General features: G+C 38.5%; 4 protein-coding genes across 12 annotated transcripts in view; 1 reads left to right on the top strand and 3 right to left on the bottom strand.

Annotated features, from left to right (window-relative positions):
* The window catches only part of LOC129777691 (inactivation-no-after-potential D protein), a 362,102-nt gene extending 352,649 nt beyond the window's left edge, over nt 1-9,453 (bottom strand). For 5 of the 8 annotated variants that reach the window (XM_055784115.1, XM_055784119.1, XM_055784117.1 and 2 more), the window contains exons 1-2: nt 9,351-9,453; nt 8,639-9,234 (exon numbers count right to left, since the gene is read on the bottom strand). In XM_055784115.1, coding sequence (XP_055640090.1) covers nt 8,639-9,234; nt 9,351-9,353 — 599 coding nt within the window. In that variant the 5' untranslated portion in view covers nt 9,354-9,453. Of the gene's footprint in view, nt 1-7,167; nt 7,212-7,564; nt 7,903-8,638; nt 9,235-9,350 lie in introns of those variants that run through there. The other 3 variants (XM_055784116.1, XM_055784122.1, XM_055784123.1) reach the window with 3 other exon arrangements.
* LOC129777693 (uncharacterized) lies at nt 172-5,713 on the top strand. Of its 2 annotated transcripts, none has more exons than XR_008743279.1 (2): nt 172-594; nt 664-1,063. XR_008743279.1 is itself a non-coding variant. In XM_055784125.1 (2 exons), exons 1-2 carry the CDS (start codon nt 547-549, stop codon nt 1,824-1,826), a joined length of 777 nt encoding a protein of 258 aa, XP_055640100.1. In that variant the 5' UTR covers nt 172-546; the 3' UTR covers nt 1,827-5,713. The 2 variants fall into 2 exon arrangements, 1 of the variants encoding a protein (XP_055640100.1); XM_055784125.1 differs by lacking the exon at nt 664-1,063 and adding an exon at nt 1,098-5,713.
* On the bottom strand, nt 1,993-3,197 carry LOC129777692 (putative nuclease HARBI1). The gene is made up of 2 exons (XM_055784124.1): nt 2,956-3,197; nt 1,993-2,881 (listed from the first exon to the last, which is right to left on the bottom strand). Exons 1-2 carry the CDS (start codon nt 3,195-3,197, stop codon nt 2,017-2,019), a joined length of 1,107 nt encoding a protein of 368 aa, XP_055640099.1. The 3' UTR covers nt 1,993-2,016.
* A 12,049-nt stretch (nt 9,454-21,502) lies between the features above and the next one.
* LOC129773781 (jerky protein homolog-like) lies at nt 21,503-23,031 on the bottom strand. Its single transcript, XM_055777427.1, has 2 exons — nt 22,255-23,031; nt 21,503-22,198 (listed from the first exon to the last, which is right to left on the bottom strand). Exons 1-2 carry the CDS (start codon nt 23,029-23,031, stop codon nt 21,503-21,505), a joined length of 1,473 nt encoding a protein of 490 aa, XP_055633402.1.
* Between the last annotated feature and the right edge of the window lie 494 nt (nt 23,032-23,525).

Raw genomic sequence — 23,525 nt, 5'->3', positions numbered from 1 at the left:
CCTCCAACGTAACGCTCTCGTTTTCGAAGTTTTCCAAATATTCATTCATTCAGAATGAATTCAGATTCAACTTCATACAAATGATCTCTAAATCAACGATAGTCCTACGTCACCCTTGCGGTTATACCATAGATATAACCCACTTCCTGTTTTTTACTTTACTCATCAATTCTATGCAACAGCATGTGTTTTTCTTTTCACAGTAATGATGAATGTTTCCTTGAGAATTACATATTTCTCAACACATAACACCAGGAAACAGTCATTTTTATAAATAAGACTTTGGCTCTTATGAGATAGTGTCAGTAGTAGAAGAATTGAATCTATTTTTCTGTTTTTAACAACTCGTTGGGACTTTGAACAAAAAGGTAAAGCTTGGGACTTTGAACAAAAAGGTAAGGCCGAAACTCGGAGACAAAAAAGCGAGTCCGCTCGATTAATTTCACAGATGCGGAAGAAGAATTGCTGCTGAGATTAGCATTGAATAGAAAAAACGTAATTGAATGCAAGGTCAGCGAAGTTAAAAGGAACGACGATAAAGTTCGCATGTGGGAGGAAATCACTAGAGAGTTCAATACGAGCTGCCTCAATACGGTAAGTATAATAGTACTTCGTGTGCTATTCACAAGTAAATTTGCGTTTCTTCGTTACGCACGATTTTAGTTTGAGCAATCTGTAAATTTTGAATATACTTCGAATGCGAGCCAGACCTTTTTAAGGCCCAAGCACAATGACAGCGACAGAGTGACACAGTGGTAGCGCGGCAAACCAGATTTTATTCATCGTTCAGTGGCGTAGCCAGAAATTCGGTCTAGGGAGGATTTGTGTCGAACAAATTTTAAAAAGAGGATGTAAATGAAAATTTTAGGCTCTGGGGGAGGTTTTGACCTTAAGCCCCTCCCCCTGGATACACTACTGATCAAATCAAAGTAGGATTGATGTTATCTAAAACTAATTCAACTTGATTCAACTCTCATTGATATTGGGCTGCCGAAACTGTCCCTGTTATTATGCGTGGGCATTCAAAGCATTATGATATTTATGATCGGGTTATGGCTCTATCAATACAATTTTTTTTTATCAATTTTATCAAACAGGTGAGAACGCTGACAGTACTCAAAAAGAAATATGAAAATATAAAAAAGAACATCCGTCAGGCGGTTTCAAAGGAGACATTATCGCGTAGAGCCACTGGTGGCGGTCGAGGCCCTGAAGAATGGCGGCCAAAATCAGAAGCGATGGCTGAGCTACGAGAAGTAATCGCGTTGTCTGTCGATGGACTTCAATCTCTTTGCGACGATGATGATGATGAAGAAACCGTTGCTGCTGCGCCAAAAGAATCCACAACATTGATTGAGCCCGAGATAGATTCTCAGATAGAGCCTCATGCTGAAGTGGAAGCAGCAACGAGCGATGGTTATGAGGTTGAATATCTAGATGACGATTCTAGATCTGCTATCAACAATGAGGTTGCATGTGATAAAGTGATCGAAAGTGATCACATTGAAGGATCAACCGGTGATGATCGAGATCAACTAGCGAGTCCCAGCAAAAGTACGAGTTCTGTCCCAAAATCTGGTGATACATGGGACAAATACAGCCCCGCTATGCTCAAACGGCCGAAAAGTAATCTCCTTCAGGCAAAATCGAAGCGCCAGAAGACCATTGAGCAGGACCTTAAAAAGAAAATTTTAGAACGCAATGAAGAGATGATGGAGGAGGTTCATCGTCTCGATGTCCAAAAACGAAGAACTGAATTGGAATCGGCTCACATCAATCTTCAAACCGACAAAATAAAGCTACAAATGGAGCAGCTTCGCATATGAGGGAGGAGCATGCGCTTCGGATTAAATTGTTGAACAATTCCATCGGAAATAATACGGAAACAACCACGAACAGTTCTGGTTCAATAAGTGACTGAATCAGGTATATACCTACTAATAATAAACGATGACAACAATTAAAGTTTGATGTATATGAATATAAACACAAGTCTTTTATTTACGTAAGATCCTTTTACAGTTGAGCAAAATAGTTTTGAACCAAGTGATCGCGAACACAACCTGCATCATTTATCTCTGTGTTTGAAGCGTTCGGAACCACTGTTGCAGCTAACATTTCTTCAAATCCTTCTATCTCTGGTGGTGGAACCTCCTCTTTGGCATCGATTGCTATATTATGTAACACTGCACATGCAACAATTATTAGCTGTACTGTAGAAATTATCACACGCATTCCCAAAGAAAGTACTGGAAATCGTCGCTTCCAAACACCATATGATCGCTCCACAACATTACGAGTACGGATTTGACTTTCGTTATACAAATTTTCGGCTGCGGTTTCACATCTAAGAAACGGTGTTGCCAGATATTTTGTATTACGATACCCGGAATCGCCTACGATTATAAAGTGTCCATAATCTCCTCGCTCAAGCTGCATCTTCAGTGAAGAGTTATTAAAGATGTGTTGGTCGTGGGATGCTCCAGGCCACCTTGCGACAATATTCAAAATTTTCAAATTTGCAGAGCTGACTGTTTGCACGTTTATCGAAAACCATGATTTTCGATTTCTGTAGTTTTCGGCATGATCACCACCAGGTGATTGTATTTTGACGTGCGTACAATCAATTGAAGCAATTGTTCGAGGAAATTTTGCGATTGAGTAAAACTCACGACTTGCTGCATGTAGTTCATGCTGCGTTTTCGGCATCTTGATAAACCGCGACCATAATTGAGCTAACGCAAAAGATACACGACGAATGATACGACACACAGAAGAAATGCAAATACCAGCAAAATCAGCGACGGCTATCTGCACCGACCCTAGTGCGTAGAATCGAAGAGCCACCAATAATTGTACTAATGGCTGAATATAACGCGATCTGCAAAACATAGATACAAAGGATGTAAGAATTATATCTTTCAGATACGCTGCAATACAGGTTATATTTTCTACCTTGTCTCATCGATTTCTAAAGAAGGTTGTATGATATCCAGTATCATCCTGACCGTACTCTTCTGAAGACGAAATCTCATAAAGAAATCCAGATCGTCCCAATTATCAATATTTATTCGAACACGCATTTTATATTGACGACGTGCTAATAGTAATTCGCCGTATTGTTCACTATTTTCTTCATCATCATCTAAAAATCTCCAATAATATGTATCCCAAACACAATTACGATAACAAGACATTTTGTATAAAATCGTTTTTAATACTAGTTGAATGGCTGAAAAAATATCTGCTACTACTACCAAAGCACAACAGTGAAGAAAAGCAAAAACTGAAAATCGACCGCTTAACGGCGTTAAGCGGTCATAGACCACCGCTTAAGATAAGCGACGCTTAGCCTAAGCCAGGCTTTATTAAACCCTGGCTTAGCCGTTAAGCGGAGGTGAAGAAATGGGAAAAAAGTTAAGCGAGGCTTAACTTGCCGTTAAGCCTCGCTTAAATCTTAAGCGGAGGTGAAGAAAATGTTCCTTAGGGAAAAATAATCAGGCATATGTTTTACGACAGGCGTAAACATGCGCAAAGCGCACTAATTTGTTTAGGTCCCGTCCTCTTCGGCGCACCAAAGATAAGCGCGAATGACGGGAGAAGCATAGGACCGCAAACAAGTGGAAAAGGTTCCATGCGGTAAATACAGATAACCGATATGTTTCGGTTATCTGAATAGGAAACAGCTGGGAAAAAATCCCACGCTGAGAAATTCGGAGGCAGATAACCACGTGGTTGGTTATCTGTGAGAATAGGAAAGGGTGATTGTTCTCTCCCTTAAAAAACATGTATATATAGTTTAAGTGAGGAAGAAGTAAGTCAGTTCAATTTCATATTTCAAACTTTAAAGTTCAATTTCATATTTCAAACTTTAAAGTTCAATTTCATATTTCAAACCTTAAAGATCAATATTCGATTTCATAGTTCAATTTCTAATTTTAACCGTTAAGTTTAAGGTTCAATTCCAAATTGTAAGGTACAAGTAAACTAATTAACAACGTAAACTGTGCTCTCGTGAATCAAAATCCGAAACCACCCACCAGCGTTGGCAACTAGGCGCCACGCATCCAAGGCCAGAGCTCCTAACAAGGAAGGAGCTCAAAATTAAAGGTATAACCAAAACATACCCAAATTTTCCCATCCGAAAGTAGTTACGAGTTTCACTCGGACGGACCAATCTGAAGCCGTCTGATTCTGAAACGTATTCGTGATTACGGGAATTTTGGAAGGGGCTTAGCCAGTAAGAGACAAAAAACAAGTCCAGGGAAATAGGTTCCCTGGCTTAGCAAAGATTTGACTCCCGTGATTCTTAGGCCTCAATTGCCGACATCTAGGGAAATAAGTTCCCTAGATTAATCACGAAGCGCTCGAGAGAGGACGAGCGAAAAGTCTTGCCTTCATAGCAAGCATCTAGGGAATTTCGATTCCTTAGATTATACCCGGCTCTTGCCCAATCACGGTTATTACAACATCGAGAATGTTGTTTGATCGTGCGAGTTGTATCTTGCAGCCAGATTAAATTTAGAAAAGCTTCTTTCGGGACCGAGGAAAACAACCCAATCTACTTATGTTCATGATGAAAATATGTCACCCTACTAACCTCGAGTCCGCGAGTAATCGGTTCCCCACCCTATTAACCGTGGGATAAGTAAAAATGTAAATATGCAATAGAATTAAAAATAGTATTAAAATCATGGCTCCTTTTTTGTTTATTTTGTTTATTTTGTTCTGGCATCAACAGACTACAGTGGTCCAAATGATACAATTATCTAACTCTAATTAATTCTAAAAACCGTTGTTTCAATGTAACACGCGAAATGTTAAAATCAAACGCCGTAGAAACTGTGTTGAATGCACGCTGAAGGCTTGCTATTGCTGTGTACATGCCATAATTCGTTCGCCGAAGTATGGTCCGCAGAAAAGGAACTCTCCGCAACCGTCGAGGTGGTACGTTGAGATTTAGGTGGCTTAAAATTTCTGGAGAATCGACGCGACCAGTGAGTGTATCCGCTACAAACAAAGACTTAGCTAGCTTTCTTCTGCAGTGCAGTGAATCCAGATGGATCAACAAGCATCGGGTTTCGTAACTAGGGAGCTGATGAGGATTACGCCACGGAAGCAGGCGAAGTGCGTACCGAATGAATCTTCTCTGAACGGAATCGATTCTCGTAATGCCAGTTTGATAGTGCGGATTCCAAACGATACTGCAGCATTCCAGAACAGGCCGAACTAGAGCGCAATACAGGGATTTGAGACAATGTACGTCCGTGAAAGTTTTTGAAACCCGCATAATGAATCCCAAGTTTCTAGATGCTTTATCTACAACATACGATACATGTTCTTTGTACGACAGTCTCGAATCCAGTATCACTCCAAGATCTTTGATCTTCATAACTCGTGGAATGGGAACACCAGAGAGAACGTATTCGAACGTGATCGGTTCTTTTTTCCTAGAGAAGGATATCGTGGAACATTTTAATGGATTTATAACCATACAGTTCGTGGCGCACCATTCGGCTACAATATCCAGTTGTCGTTGAAGAAACCAGCAGTCGGCTACAGAACTAATACGGCAATAGATTTTTAAATCATCCGCAAACGAAACGCGAGGTCCTTCTAATACCAAGCAAATGTCGTTGAAGTAGATTAGAAAGATCAGGGGTCCGAGGTGGCTTCCTTGAGGAATACCGGAAGCTGCAGAAAAAATGTTGGAGCTGCTATCACCGATGGTAACGCGAAGTTTTCGTTCTTTGAGATAGGATTTGAACCAATCTAACATCCTTCCTGTGGATCCGAGCTTTTCCAGTTTTGCGATTGCGATGTCGTGATGAATCTTGTCGAATGCAGCAGTCAAGTCCGTATAGATGGCATCAGTTTGGCTATTCCGTGACAAACTATCCACTATATAATTTGAAAATACTAACAGGTTCGTCGATGTTGAGCGTTTCGGCATGAATCCATGCCTCCTTTAACCTACAGTCAATCGCAAAATTGAGTATACAACTCATGTTTGTTATTTTTGAGTTTTACGGGGATAAAAATTAAATAATTAATTGCGACTTATGTTCATCGTAAAATCGAACCATTTCACTCTCGTGTAGTGACAAAAATCAATCCCCTAATATTTGGTATAGCACCTCTTTGGTGCCATACCACTCAACACTTCCTGCAAGCACCGAGGCGAGATTTCTGGTCACTGCAGACGGAAGTACCTCCCAGATCTCCGTAATCGTCGTTTTGAGTTCTACTTCGTTCCCTGGATTTTGATGGATGGTTCTTGATTTCCCATCATATATACTCAATAGTGTTCAAGTTCGATGATTTGAGGGGTTTCGAGTTGATTGGGACATAATAGAGCAGGCATTCCAGTACCACGAAGTCAGTTTGTTTTGGGTCGTTATTCTGTTGAAAGTAGTAATCACGAAGGAGACCAAATTTCTGAACGGGAAACTGCAGGTTACGTTTCAGGAAGATCAATTGAGCCATCTTGTCCATCGCCGAATCGAATCTGCTAACACCATGGATCCAGTTCCAGAAGCCGCCAATGTGCCATGCATCATCTGACTACCGCCGCCGTATTTTACTGTGATAACCAAATGCTGAATCTGAAGCACCGATCCTGGTTTCCTCCACGCCATTCGATTCAAAGATATTGGTTTTCGGCTCATCCGTATAAAAAACATTGTTCCAGAACTCCTTAGGTCTGTTTACATATGGCTTTGCAAACTGTAGTCAGTTTTTTCATATTCACATTTGAGATGTAATACTTTTCACGGCCGACACGAACTCTCTGTTTGTTACTGTATGCTGCTTTCCGGACAGTGTCTGCGCAGACAGGTCTCCCAATCAGTGCTGAAAATATTCACATTCACGACATTCAAATTCGGCGAATTTCTGCCTTCCCCAGTGGAATGAACATCAACATCAGCTTGCCATGAAGTTCATTTTTCATTTGCATCTTCTTTTTCGTCATGGTATTCGCAAGGTCGAAAATGAAGATCATTGCGTGTTAGTGAAAATCAAAGTATAAAATTCAGCGTCACCAATAGAGAGTGAAATCAATAAATGGTAAAGGATGGTAATACATCACACAAAATTCTTGTTTTTGGCGACTTCGGCAATGGAATGTATAGAATAACTCTGGCTACGTTTTATGAATCTACTCACGATTGCCCGGAAATGACATACACCACCATTTATATGTGCAATGGGTAACACGTTTTCAATAAAAATTCACTGCAAGTGATGAAGATCAACTTAACGTTCGTGATAATCACCTGAAATTATTGACAGTAACGAAAGTGCCTGAATGCAGGCTTTTCGAAATTCGTTCATGCTGTTTTCGATCAATATACCAGACAAAGTTCACGCGTCTCGACTCTTGTGTTATACTCATTATGCCAGATATGGAGTTGAGTTTTAACAGAAGAGAATTCACCCGATACTGGGAAAAATCTAATTCCTCCATTCGTGAATAAATTTTGATAATTTATGGCACTGCTCCCAATTATGTCAATTTAGGAATGTTTGTTTCAGGGTTCTTTCGCAATGTTCGAACAATTACCTGTTCATCATCATCCGTTTGCGTTCCCTACCGGGAGATTTTCTATGGTTCTTTCGTATTTCCTCTTGTTTATGATTTTCTTTACTGTTCTTCCGACAGCAGCTGCTATTTCCTGCAATGTCTTTCCGCGACATTTCATATTTCTTATCATTGTACGCGTAATTAAATCTATATATTTCCTGTAACTTGTCATTTTGATAAAAAAAATTCAAACATCAATAAAAAACAAAAATCAATACTGCCCAAGTAGTGAATAAGTGTGGACTCCAATCACTGATGAAAAAAAGTACGCTATTTCGCAAAGAAACTTTCTTACAAGACAAATTTATTCACGGTTTACACTCAATTTTGCGATGCCTAGAATAGAGATTGTTTTAAATTTATAGTAATGAACAATTAGCAGAAAACTTTCTCGGAATTTTATTGCACGTACAGCTAGTTAAATGTGTGAGTAATAAATATGCATCAAAAGAATCAATGTTTTGAAAATTATTTATACCAAATAAATGGAAAGTATTGTGCGTCTGTAAAAATGAACAATTAAAAAAATATCTAGTCGTAGAATATGAATAAGCACTAAGAGCATGATAGACTGCATATATTAAAAAAAACAAATAATCGCGATCATGTATCGTATCGGACATACAAGTGTAAACTGCAAACGAAAAACGTTTCAACATCATTATATACAAATACATAAAACACATTTTGATGCTCTGAAATTAAGATAAATAGTTACACAAATCTGAACAAAATATTTATTTTCTCTATTCTATCAACAGACCTTTCACTGAAAGTCGAACAACATCCCTCGTGGGTAGAATTCTATGTCTGAAATCTTTAACATTCTATATTATTTCTAGTTCACGATTGATAAGTTTTGTAAAAACAACGGACCCTGATCTGAATTCTTGCCATTGTGACACGGCCAACTCGAAAATAACTCACATCAATAATTAAAAACGAAATTCAGTTCAAATATGCATGAGAAAGTCTACACGTGCACACAAGCAAACATCGAATTGAGTAACTAATTTAATTGCAAGAATAACCTTGAATAACATCTTCAAATACCTTGAATCATCAAATTTCAAATCGTGATTAATATCTGCTGTTAATGAATCGAATCGAAACAGCGTGCTTTCCTCCGATGATTTAGCAGTATTAGTATTGATGATGGATTTGGTTACAAATCCACTCCATTTCATATCGGATTCAGCTAAATCGTCTGCATCTAAAAAATTTAGAGATTCATTAGAACTGCCATCGTCTAATTTCGTAGTATTTGACGTAATAGCACTGTGGTCTTGATTGCTTTGCAACACAGTATGATTTTCCTCATTATCGCTGTTTTCTTTACTCATTTGCGCTAATTTTCCAAAATCCTTGGAACATTTATCAAAATCATTATAGTATTCTCTCCGTGTTTCTAGATGTATGTCAAACAACTTCAATCTGCGTTTTGCATGTATGATAATTTTCTCCAACATGTATATATTATTCACGTAGAGCAAATCAATCATTTTTCGTTTGTCTTGCACATTTTCTAGCGGATGCTGGTTGTTGCAGTCATTGATAACAGCGCGCTTCGAGATTTTCATCCTTGAGCATGTTTGCAATGGCTCGGGTTTACAGATGATTGAATCATCTGAAGACCATGCAAATCGCTTCTGTAACAATTAAATCATGTTAGTTGTGGGATATATTTCTAAAATATTTGAGTTAACAGATAAATAAAAAATCAAGTGTTGAAAAACGTATTCGGGATATTTAACGTGCTAATTACCATGGCAAATGAACCTCGAATCACATATATCTATTGATCAGTAAATAAATGCCCATCCACCTAAATGCCAAACCGCGGCGAGAACGGAAGAGTCAGATCAACGTATTAAGACGGTTTACCCAGGTATTTCATTATTGTCATCGCATTGGTGTTAGATGAGTAACAAAATTGTCTGAATTTGTATGGAACAAATATATTTGGAATTTAATGGAAAACGGAAAGGTGTTTCTTTTTGAAAATGTTTCGTATATGAGATAGAAATATCTTCTTCTGCTTTTTTGGCTTTAAACTTCTCAGTTCATTCGCCTCCAAGATAAAAAAAATTAAAGAACCAAATCTCATTCCTACGAATTGTGTGCAATTGTTGGGACTCACTGTGGCTGCCATTTAATCTGTGCGTTGGCATGAAAAAAAATGAGTGGATTATCTCTATAGCGGACCTTACACGGTCAAATTTATTGACAATATGATGACATTTGAGAGCATAATGACAGCTGAACATGGCCGACAACGCAGAAATCCGGATTTTCTGATTTTCGGGCATCAATATCGTGACATTTCGTATGGATGCATGATGTTGACGTTTTACCTCACGGACTTCCAGACTGAGTTGCCAGATTTGCAAGCGGACATTTAATGTTTGTTAGTCTTTTTTGCGATTGCAATTAAAATTTATAAACTTCTGAAATTGTAGGAATCATAAATGAAAGCTTTTGGTTTGGAAAACTGATATAGTAATTTACATTTAATGCGACATGCCGGAGAACCACTCAGTGTCGCATTGGAGGCGATTTGACCTGTAATTGGACATTGAAGATGAGAGTGGTACAGCGTCGACGTTTGGCGACGAATGTCAATGTGGGGCCATAATTTGGGCCCGAACTCGATGTTTACAAAAATGTCTAACTAAACGTGTCGCATACAGGTCTGTCCAATTAGAAAAATGTCGCATTAAATGTAAATTACTGTACCTAAAATAGCAAAATACAGTACTTTTCGCGTAACTGACAATGTGATGGTGAGAGAGTGAATGAAAATTAACAACGTCTTAGGAGTGTTTTTAACATTGAACTCGGTCATTCTTTGCGCTAGCGAGCGGGGCAGCCACTTTAGTCTAAGTTGTGTGTTTCTTCACACTCCGCTATAAAATTTGGAGAATGAGAAGATCTGGGAAAATCACAGGTGGTAATTCAAGTTACAGTAGAATCCCGATTATCCGTGAATAGTTGGGATGGTTTTTAAATAGAAACTATTTTTATCAATACAAAAATAGATACAGATACAGATAATCGGGGTACAGATACAGATAATCGGGGTTTTACTGTCATAGTCTTATTTATCGAATAAAAACATTTGCTTGCAGATAATATAATTTGCATATATTTTCACAATCTAAAATAATCTGGCATCCCTGAAACTGAAAGGATCAGTCTGTATTTGTGAAGCGAATTATGATGTGTTTTTGAGAAGGAAAAACGAGTTTTAAAGTGTAAATTATGAATGAAAATTAACTTTTCCAAATCAAATTAGTATTCTATGTGAATGCAAATCACTTTTTTTTCTGCAAGTGGTGATAAAATCCCATACAAAAATTGTATCTGAAACTGACGTTATATAATAATAATAAATTTTAGTAGGAATATCTGAAAATTCATAGAAAATAGGTTAAGCTAGAGTTAGGACTACGCGCTTCAACTAATCAAATAATACCAAGTAGATATTTTCATTCAAATTTTACCAATTGAAAATTGCAATTTAGCCTTCTAATCTGATGGAGAATAGTTTGGATCCCAAACTCGAATGTCACCACTAGCCATCGCGGATATTTTCGTTGTCTCGGGTTGAGGGCGATTTTGACCGTGTAAGGTGGCAAAATATTGATTGAGGTTAGATCGGATGTCGAAAGCCTAGCTGTCACGATATTGAAGACACTTATTGTCAATCAGTTTGATCGTGTAAGGTGCCCATATGACATAACCGCAAGGTTCACGTGGGACCAAGATGTGTGGAATAAAGGTGTGACCGTGTCGTCAATAAGTGCGCGAGGGGAAACGGTATAAATATACAGAGGACTGTGGAAAGGGATTTGACTGCAAAAAGAGATGTCTAAATTTTTCGTTTATTCGATTGTCGATTAATCGTGGGGTCATTTTTGAATATTCGATTCATTCGAATAATTGTCTTTCAGAATTCGATTAATCGAGCGAATATTTATTTCTTGTAATCAAAAAGAACAGACATTCATGATAAAAAATATGTCATAATTTTAAAAGTTACATTAAGCATAATTTTGTAATAAACATGATGCAGAATAATGGTTTTTGAATGAAATGGTATTTCAGTATATTGATAAATTTGCCATTTCATGATTTTTTGAGGACAATTGAATGAAGAGCACACCATGAGAATGATGCACAATATTTTTATTACACCAACAAAAATTTTTTTTCTGTTCAAAATTACCTATTCTTCGAATGTTGTTGAAATAACTGATTTGTTTGAATATTTCTACTTGGTCCCTATAGCTACTAGTTCAAAAGATGTATATTTATAGAACCATTGACCACTAGGATAGTATATATTCCATGGCACTCTGAATTGGAATACTATTTTAGAACGGGAGCTGAGGCTACCTTCTTCAAGTCTTCATTTTACTCCTGCAGGCCCTGAATTCCACCACCAGGCAATCATTTTTATGCTTCAATCGTAAATAGTTCAGCATATTCGATGGATTTTGACGAAACACCATGACGGTTAACACTTCTTTACTCGCGCATAGGTCTGAGAGACCGAGTAATCAATAATTCGTTCATTTCTCAGAAAATATCAACACTACGACATTGCGATTTTCTCTAGTTTCGTCATTCGTTGTTCGACATCGTTTAGCGTATCGTACAAGTTGGTGCGAAGGGGACGTGTATCACTTTTTCATCACTTTCGGTCTGAGACACCAACACGAGTACAGGAGTAACTTTTTTGGACAAGTGACTTTTTTGCTATTTTAGAATATTGTTCAATGAAATGTATAAATTAATGTCAGTGGGGTGGAATACTTATTAAATAAAATGCATAATATAATTTTCGGACTATTATTATTTGATTTTAGTCCTTTTTGTCACCGGATTCAACATATTCATACATTATTTGTCGTTAGATTCATACGTGCAAAAGTAATATACAAATGTTTGACATTCGTATAGTTGTTCACTAAATACAATAGCCACACATATACACACTTGTGAAAGAATTACACTTGCGAAAGAATTGTAAACTGTAAACTATAAATTAATCGGTAGCTTATGGTTATTTTTACAGTTACAGCTTCGGGCTTCGGGAACAATATCGGCAAAAAAAACAAGTCGCAGGAAGTTTCTAGAAATACTCTATTAACTATCTAGAAGGTACATTATTCTCATCAAAAAAGACCCTAAAAACACGCTACAAGAAATTTTGCACTGAATTTTTAGAAAAAATGGTTCCCTTTTTCATTAATCGCGATTACTTTGATAATTATTCGATGTATTCATATCAGTGTCTTAGAATTTTTAGAAAAAATGGTTCCCTTTTTCATTAATCGCGATTACTTTGATAATTATTCGATGTATTCATATCAGTGTCTTAGAATATCAACAAATATTCACGAGTAACGAATATGATTTTGTTCCAGTGCAAATGACTTTTTTTCAGCTTGAAACACACTGCCCTCATTATATTGATGGCAATAACAAACGAGTTCATTTTGTTCATATCGCTGTTGCATGAACAAATTTGCTATAATGAATGAATGCGATATTGAGTGGGGTTCATAACTTCGCTGTTATTTATACTTTGGATATCAAAAGCAACAAATTGATATTCATCACATCCGAAACGATATTCGTTCTGGCAGTGAATTTAAGTTCAAAATAAATTTTATTTGGCGCGACGGTAGCAACGGCATATGCAGAATGGATACAACGAGTGGTTTTAGCTACCGTCAAGCCATTAGCGACATCGGGAATTTCATAATGTATTTCCGAATACGGCATCCGGCAGCTGCCAAACCCAACCGCACACAGCAGGCTCAGGTTAGAAGTTAACAACAGCTGATATTCATTTGGCTGAAATTATATTCAGTTCTGACGTTTCCGACAATAAAGATGAAAATGAAACTGGGTGGAAAAAATAAACATCAAAACATATTAAAGGACAAAAGTTCATTTGCTCATATTCACTGGTTGCCTGGATCTGCAATTTTAATTTTCGTTTGGAATATATAGGTTTTCGATGCAACCTAGCCCGAACATCTATGCATTTGATCTTAGCGAAGATGATTTTTTCCAACACTGATTCATATTTTGATTTTTCATTATTCGATACAAAACTCCTCGAATAAAATTGCAGATATTCGATTATTTGCATCTATCAAACGATTAACCGACGTCTCTAACTGCAAAACGCGGGAAAATTATCTCCATCACCAGCCGATACCGAGAGTCGATTTATTCTCTTGAGCTGAAACATATACACCCTTATCATAGTTTTCGAACGAATAGGATACGTACGCAAATCCCATCCATGTTTTCGTACGAGTCATTCGTCGTATTTTCAATTTACAGTCGTACTAGATCAAGTTATTGGTGTACTACTTTATCGACATCGTTGACAGTCAGGCGGTGTTTACGTTTACAATGTTAAATGCAAATTCTCAGGAAAAACCAACAGACCGGTATTTTGCGCCGAATGCTGATGAAAAACAACGTTGAGAATGCAACTCATTGTTATCAAACGCACGTTTTTCAGAGTCATCGATACGAAATTTTGACGATTTCGTGAACTTAACCTAGTCGTTATACGAATAATCATTTTCTCAGTGCAAAGTGAAAGCAATTGAAGACAATATAGTGAAATAAGCTAGTAATTCATTATTTGTGACCAGTGAAAACTCACTCTCACGGGTAGAGGAGTAACATAACCCCAAAAATGGCAACCGGGGATTCGCCCCCCGGTGCTGGTGGTACCAGACAAAAGGCGCATGAAGTTTACGAGTACATGGAAAACGACGTTGGACCGTACCGACTAATCGCCGAGTTGATTGACAACAAAGGAGGAGACATCCGCATCAACAAGCTGTCACTAGGAAAGCTGCTGAGCCGAACTAAGGAATACAAGGACAATGTGATCAATATGCGCCCGATGGGGCAGAAGAAGCTGCTGGAATTTGTGAAGAACATGAACACTACCAATCGCCTGCAGGGAGATGAAACGATGAAAAGAAACAACTACAAGTTTTACGTACCGAGAGGTTTCCTAACGGTAACCGGAGTCATTGCCGGCGTACCGACAGACATGACCGACGAAGAAATCATGGACAACATGGTTTGCGAAGTACAGATCATGGGAGTGTATCGACTGCAACGCTACTTCAACGGTGACAAGGTGCCAAGCAACAGAGTTAGCGTGACGTTCCGAACAAATAGACTACCTGCTGAGGTCAAATTGTACTGCTGCAACAATCGCGTCATGCCATTCATCAGCAAACCGGTCCTATGCGGCAAGTGCCTGCGCTACGGACACAAAACGGACACCTGCAGATCGAAGAAATGTTGTGAAGTATGCACACAACAACACGAAGCCACCGAACAAGAGGAGTGCAGGAACAAGAAGTTGTGCCTGTACTGTAAAAAGGAGCACAAAACAACTGACCCGAACTGCCCGGAATGGAACAAGCAAAGAAACATCAAGACAATCATGGCAAAATCCAACATGACGTACCTGGAGGCCAGAGAGATGAACCCAATCTTCACACAGAACCGCTACGATCTACTGGAGGAAGTTTCGGAATCACCAACGCCAGCTGAGAGCTTCGCCCAGATGGTATCTGGAAGGTACAAGCCAAATCTGGAAGGTACAAGCAGCAATACAAACCACAGGTGCAGAACAACAAGAGAGCCATGAAGGATGTAGTCATCGCAGACACCGTAAAAGTCTACGCGGAAAAGAAGCAGAAAACAGAAAAATCGGAGGAATCATCGGGAGTTGCCCTGTTCAACCGGTACTACGTGACGGATTTTGAGCAGTTTGCAACACAAGTCGAGAAGCAACGACAACAGGAACTGAACCAGGAACACAACATGAAGTCGAGCAACATCAAAACGAACATGAGACAAGGCATTGGTCAGGAGCCATGCCGCCAAACTGCGGGTGTTTCACGCTCGCAGCCAGAGGACACCTGGTTAGACGAGAGGCAGCCGTCCCCTGACGAACCGTAAGTGATATGTGACAATGAGTACAAATTTCAAAATATTTCAATGTAACATCCAAAGCTTGCAAAAGAATAAGGATGAACTAACAAGAATATTAATACAAGACCAATATGAAGTAGCCTTATTATCCGAAACTTGGAGTAAATTGGAGTTAGAGAAAACAAAATATAAGATAACAAATTATCATACCTACCTTTGCTCTAGAATGGATGGATACGGTGGTGCCGCCATCCTAATAAACAAAAAATACAAATCAAGAGAAATTAAAGTCCCTAAATCTGATCACATACAATGTTTAGCAAGAGAAATATATGGTATAGATCTAGTAGTCGTTTAATTCTACATATCTCCTAGTATTAACATCAAGGAGATGAATGATAATCTCAAACAAATATTCGAGAAAATCAAAGGGTTTCGAGGGTTGGTATTGGGTGGAGACTTCAACGCTCACCACTTATCCTGGGACCCTAACAACTCGGATCGCAAGGGAGCGATTGTCATGGAACTGATCAACGAATACAACTTCCTATTACTAAACCAAAGCGAAGCTACATTTATCCCTACGGAGCTGCACAAGAAACCCTCGGCGATTGACTTGGTCCTAGCAACCCCGGCTATCTATCAAGACCTAAACATGACGGTTCTGGACTACGGCATAGGAGGAAGTCGTCATCTGGCGATATCAACAAAGTACACAGGGAAAACAAGAAAACTGGACGGATACTTCATCAACAAGAAGAAGGTTAGAGAGGAACTAGGAAAACTAAAGGTAGAGGAAATCTAGAATATCAACAACCTGCAGACGACAGTGAAGGGTATTATGAAGAGCGCTAGGCAGAGGAACAAGCACCAACCGAAATACAGCACTCGTTCGCTAACTGGGCGTTGTTTAACTGAGCTGCTTTTTAACTATGCGCTCGCTAACTGGGCGATAGCCCAGTTAAAAATCAGTTAAACGTCAAATATAATGTAAACAACAACATTGGTGAGGGGTACTCCAATGCATCACGGATCTATGATCATCAATACACTGAGAGAAATAATCAGTATATTCTAGTATATATAAATAGTAAATACAAGTGTCAAAATATATTCCAGAATATCGGCCCAACATCGATCCTGCTTTCGGAATTTCGGACCATCGTCCAATTTATTAATATCAAGTTGCAATACGACTGCATTTTCAGTTCTTGTAATGAAGACATAAAAGGTTATCTTTTGTTCATCTATTTCCATCGAATAAAATTTCAACATACAAAATGTAATCGATTAATTCGAGAAGCAGAAAATCGGAGCTTGGTGCGAATGAACTTTTTGGCGATGGTCCGAGATGAATTTCATTGGCAAAATATTTGTGCGATAGATCAAGTGGCCAGCTGAAGATTTATAAAAAAACAGGAAGTGGGTTATATCTATGGTATAACCGCAAGGGTGTCGTAGGACTATCGTTGATTTAGAGATCATTTGTTTGAAGTTGAATCTAAATCCATTCTGAATGAATGAATAAATGAATATTTGGGAGACTTCGAAAACGAGAGCGTTACGTTGGAGGCACAAGGTTTTATGCATCCAATATAGGATACGAAAAACCTTGTTCTGAAGAATAATCTTCAGAAGCTAACCTGCTAACTGTACTTGATTGACAAATCACAAACCCAAATGCATTATATGGATATTTTATGGATAGAAAACATTAAAATAAACTCTTTCACATGAATGTAATTTTAAATTCCCAGATGAACTGTCAGATTATTTTCAGTAACGATTAGATATTTCCACATTTTCCTCGATACTGGAAGCCCACCAGTGGTTAATACTAACTCGATAACCACCTGTTAATAGAACTTGATTGAAAAATATTTGGTCACAGTGTTACATGAATAGAAAACATTCAAATAAACTCTTTCACATGAATGTATTTTTAAATTCCCAGAGGAACTGGCTGATTATTTCCCAGCAATAATTAGATCTTTCCGGAACTTTCTCGATGCTGAATGGCATCCAAACGGAACGAATTCTGCGCGTGTATGTGTCGATCCTTCGCCGTCCACCTCCTTCAGCACGTTAGGCAACGATGTTGTCTTGTCGATGTCCTCACGAAAAATGAATGTGTCTCACCACCAGAATATCGCTTAAGTATGCTTTTTGTGTGTGATTGAATCGAGAGAAGGTGTGGTTTACAATGGCAATTTGGAAGGCAAACTAGAGGGGAATGAACTCTCTGAGCTCGGAACTTTCGGCGACTGAGCAATAACCGATTGCGGGCGCATACAATATTGGATACGGAAATATCCTACTGATGGGGAAGAATAATCTTCTGAAGCTATCCTGTTAATTGCGATTGATTGAAAAACCACAAAACCAAATGTATTTGGTCACAGTGTTACATGGATAGAAAACATTCAATTAAACTCTTTCACGTGAATATATTTTGAAAATTCCCAAAGGAACTGGCAGATTATTTTCAGTAACGATTAGATATTTCCACATTTTCCTCGATACTGGAAGCCCACCAGTGGTTAATGCCAACTCGATAACCACCTGTTAATAGCACTTGATTGAAACATATTTGGTCACAGTGTTACATGGATAGAAAACATTCAATTAAATTCTTTCACATGAATATATTTTGAAAATTCCCAAAGGAACTGGCAGATTATTTTCAGTAACGATTAGATATTTCCACATTTTCCTCGATACTGGAAGCCCACCAGTGGTTAATGCCAACTCGATCACCACCTGTTAATAGCACTTGATTGAAACATATTTGGTCACAGTGTTACATGGATAGAAAACATTCAATTAAACTCTTTCACATGAATATATTTTGAAAATTCCCAAAGGAACTGGCAGATTATTTTCAGTAACGATTAGATATTTCCACATTTTCCTCGATACTGGAAGCCCACCAGTGGTTAATGCCAACTCGATAACCACCTGTTAATAGCACTTGATTGAAACATATTTGGTCACAGTGTAACATGGATAGAAAACATTCAATTAAACTCTTTCACATGCATATATTTTGAAAATTCCCAAAGCAACTGGCAGATTATTTTCCAGCAATGATTAGATCTTTCCGGAACTTTCTCGATGCTGAATGGCATCCTAACGGAAAGATTTCTGCGCGTGTATGTGTCGATCCTTCGCCGTCCACCTCCTCCAGCACGTTAGGCAACGATGTTGTCTTGTCGATGTCCTCACGAAAAATGAATGTGTCTCACCACCAGAATATCGCTTAAGTATGCTTTTTGTGTGTGATTGAATCGAGAGAAGGTGTGGTTTACGATGGCAATTTGGAAGGCAAACTAGAGGGGAATTAACTCTCTGAGCTCGGAACTTTCGGCGACTGAGCAATAATCGATTGCGGGCGCATACAATATTGGATACGGAAATATCCTACTGATGGGGAAGAATAATCTTCTGAAGCTATCCTGTTAATTGCGATTGATTGAAAAACCTCAAAACCAAATGTATTTGGTCACAGTGTTACATGGATTGAAAACATTCAATTAAACTCTTTCACATGAATATATTTTGAAAATTCCCAGAGGAACTGGCAGATTATTTTCAGTAACGATTAGATATTTCCACATTTTCCTCGATACTGGAAGCCCACCAGTGGTTAATGCCAACTCGATAACCACCTGTTAATAGCCGCGCGTGTATGTGTGTGTAGCGATGTCTTCCCAGGGAACCGTTTGTGGCATCACTCTCCTCCTGATAGATTCCCTTCTGGCCCAGGGTGCACAAACAGGCTCTTGGTGAAACCCTTCATCCGCGCTTTCATGATAAATAAAGAGCTTCACCGCAACAGCGACAACATGCTCCAATCGCTGTTCAATTAGAACTGAGTGGATTTCCGAGCGCCGCTCGCTTATATACCGATTGGTGATTTCAATAACCTGTTTTGAAAGCAATTTTAAGACTATTGAAACAAGTTTTTGGATCAAAAAGTAACAAGTATATAACGCGTAGACATTTTATCTTTCGAATGAAGTGTTCATCATACCATTTCGTTCAGTTGTTTAGGAGCTATTAACGCTCAAAATCTCGGTCTCCGGCGTAACGCTTTCGTTTTCGAAACTTTGATTTTACACCCCGGTATAGAAATGAAAGACGTAGTCCTACGTCAAAAGTTGGCATAAACGGCTCCCAGAAACTCTTCAAGTTAACCTAGAAGGAAAACGAAAGGACAGATTTGATCCCGTTTAGTTCGAGGGAATCATAAGTAGGTCCGGAATGTGCATAGTATATGTGCACATACCAATGGTTTTACGATCGATAGGCATAGGAATGCACTTTCGTTGGGATTGAAGAGTCAATCGAATAAACACCAATACGAACAGTGGAACACATCTGCTCCGTTTTGAACCACCGCTGCTGCTCAGTGATATATTTAGTAGCGGTCGTTTTAATATGTGTTTGATGTTAATTGTGATTTGGATGAATTGTGTCACCCAAAGAAAATGATCTAATGATGTTTCAGGGACGCCTTGATTCGTTCTAGTTTACCAAATTATCGGGGAGAATATTTTAATCCGATGTTGAAAAACCACATAAAACGTTAACATAAACAACCGTATCGCTAATGGAAACTTAATTGAAATTACCCAAGTAACCATAAGCATTAACGTATAGCTCTATTATAGCACTAATTCAGCATCTCTAATACCAAATGGCAGTATATCTGCTTTTTTTGATGCTTATAGGCCTTATATCAACATAATTAATGCATATAAAGATTAATGCATATAAAGATTAATGAAAATAAACATTAATGAAAGCCCTATATGCGCATGTGCACCCGTGGCCGAGTGGTTAGCGTCCCACACTATCATGCCGGGTGTTCGGGTTCGATTCCCGTTCTGGCCGGGGGATTTTTCGTCAAAGAAAATTCTTCCGGCTTGCACTGTGGTCACGCGTATTCTAGAGCTTGCCACTACAGAGTACATTTAAGGCGTGTTATTCGGCATCGAAATCTCAACCAAGTATTAATGAATGACGCTAGTTAATGAACACGTTGAGACGGCAAAAGTTCCACAGGGAACGTTAACGCCATTAAAGAAGAATAAGATATGCGCAGTTAGTGCTACCATATAATGCTAACAAACATTAGGATAAAACATATGAAAATAGGCATTAATGGAAGCCCTATAAGCGCATTTAATGCTATCATTTTTTCCAGACCCACACATACATGATCTTTTTGAGCAGGTATCTGGGCGCGGTTATTGAAATAGGACTATTTTCCATTCATTTATATGTATCAACAGTGGTCCAGATAGCAAAGACATTACAGAAAAACAGACATGTTGCAGAAGTACCTCGGTTCGAACCTCGTAGGGTAATTTTCATATAACAATTATTTCTCATTCCAAACAGTGCGCCGTAAATCTAAATAAATGATATATCAATATCATCCATAAAATCTGTGTGGGCCCATTAAATACATGATTATTTATTTTAATTTTCTGTCGAGTCCCGATAGATTTGATGACTTTTTCCTAGAAAAAAACGAATCAAATACAACTGCTTAGTGAAGGCTGCCATCACAAGTGACGTTCTCAGTTAGCCGTAAGTAAGCTTTAGTAATGCTTATTTAAGGCTGTAACTGAAGCATTTAAAGAGCCCTATATCTCGCCTTTCCAGCATTATATCCACCCTATATTGGTTTATAGAGTGTAATAAGCATTTATTCAGTATTCAATATGTGGATACAGTGCTGATTTGAGACACTTTTTTAGTGCTTACTGGTTACCTGGTTACCCAGCGAAGCAATTTATTTTTAACCGATTCAGACTCGTCTTCAAAGGAAGAAATAACCATTATTACATTAAATAAGAATTTTAAAGCAATATATTTCAAAAATCGAATAAAAAATAACAAAACACAACAATAGCTTGCTCACATGCTTTTTTTATGCCATTCCATGTCAATAAGTTTTGTGCGCAACACTTTAAGTCGGCTAACGTCTGCTGCATCGTTCTTCACAAATTTCAGTAGGCAATCTATAGACTTCATGGCATCAGAAAATGTTGGTTCTTCTGCAATGTCACTCACAGTTCCGGATGACATCTCGAGGGAAATATTGTCTGTTGAATCTTCGGTGAAAGAGTCATTTTCTTGAGCCACGCTTTCTTGCAAAATGGAATCAATGATCTCCGTATCCGTAAAGACCGCACTGGTGAGCCAAGTTGGGTTGTTGTCACCATCGTAAACCTGATCTTTTAGCCATAAATTAATATCTTCGTCGGTTGTAGTTGTGTTAGTTAGAGTATCTATGGCAACAACAAGCGCTCTCGTATCATCTTGAAACTCATCTGGTGTATCAGAACTCCACGCATATCCTGGAAACTGATCCAAGAGCTTTTTCCAGGAATTTTCGATTGTGCTTGGTGAAATTTCATCCCAAGCAGCAGACAGCCAATCAATGCTTTGCATCAGAGATATCTTCTTGAGACGGTTCTCAAACTTGAGTTCTTCGTTTTCAAGAACCAGTTTCAGCATGAGTTTCCGCTTGTACCGGGTTTTTATTGCATTGATAACGGATTGGTCCATTGGCTGACACTGTGATGTGACATTCGGCGGTAGATAAATCAGCTGTATGGAAAAAGAGGTAATGTAAAGTTTCTCACTTTGATTAATTAGGTTTTCACCTTGATCAACTCATCATCAGAAATTAAATTGTCTCCTCCTGTATAGTGGGCCGTGCAGTTGTCCAGTACCAGGAGAGCCTTCGGTTCTAAGCTCTTTTCGCCGGAAAACTTTCTTACTGCAGGTACAAATTCGTTAAAGAACCACTCCCAGAAAAGCTCTCGCGTCATCCATGCTTTTTTTGAATTGTAATATGACACCGGAAGCAGTTCTTTGGTCGGAAATGATCGTGGCTTTGCAGCGGTTCCGATAAACATTAGTTTTAATTTGTTTGAACCGTCGATGTTGCTACATGGCATAAATGTGTATCGCATTTTATTTAGTTTCCGACCGTAAACATTTTTCTCGCTGGAAAGTGCCAGACTTCGTGACGCAAGCAGCTTTACGAAAATTGCCGATTCGTCTGCATTGTACACTTGCGACTTTTGAAGTCCTGTTTCTGTTATTTTTGATGCTAATATTTCCTTAAATTTTATGTAAGCATCCACGTCAGCAGAAGCTTTTTCTCCCGCAACCCGCTTGACATGCAGACCGAATCGTTCTTTGAATCTACGCATCCAGTCATCCGAGAATGAAAATTTTTGGTTCACATAATGTCCACGTTTCTGGATTTCTCGGAAAAGTAACTCCGCTTTGACCCGCAGAACCTCGGAAGTGACGATTATGTTGGCCTCTCGCTGTTGCAAAATCCACACATATACGGATTCTTCCATCAATGGGAAGTTTTGCGTTTTCATCGTCTTCCTGCTGTTAACTCCGTGTTCTCTATACTGTTCCATCTTTGCTCGTAGGTCATCTTTTTGTTGAATGAATCTCGACACGGATGATGATCCTACGCCATATTTTTGAGCAAGCGATTCGTGAGTACATCCCCCTTTCTCAAACTCCTTGATGATTTTAACTTTCTCCACCAAAGTACGCGTTTTTTGCTTACGCTTTTGATTCAAACCTGATTGGTAATTGTGGTAATAGTACACTGTAAATCTAACTTAATATGATCATTGTGAGAAATTTTTCGCCGTTTCCGATTTCATGACTTTATTACAATTCTAGGTTAAAAATATCCCTAGAATACGTAGATCATTGTCGTTAGATTCATTGTCGTCATTACAATGAAAGCTATATTAGGTAAGTTTCAATTTTTCAGGTCAACTACGACTCAGGTAAGTATGAAAATTTTCAGGATCACTATATCTCAGGTAGGTATAACATTGGGCCTGATCACGAACGTCACTTCACGATGAAAACGAAATGATTTGTATACAAGGTTATG

This window comes from Toxorhynchites rutilus, chromosome 3, assembly GCF_029784135.1.
Source record: "Toxorhynchites rutilus septentrionalis strain SRP chromosome 3, ASM2978413v1, whole genome shotgun sequence".
Taxonomy (NCBI): Eukaryota; Metazoa; Arthropoda; class Insecta; order Diptera; family Culicidae; genus Toxorhynchites; species Toxorhynchites rutilus.
This window is presented reverse-complemented; position numbering and strand designations above follow the sequence as displayed.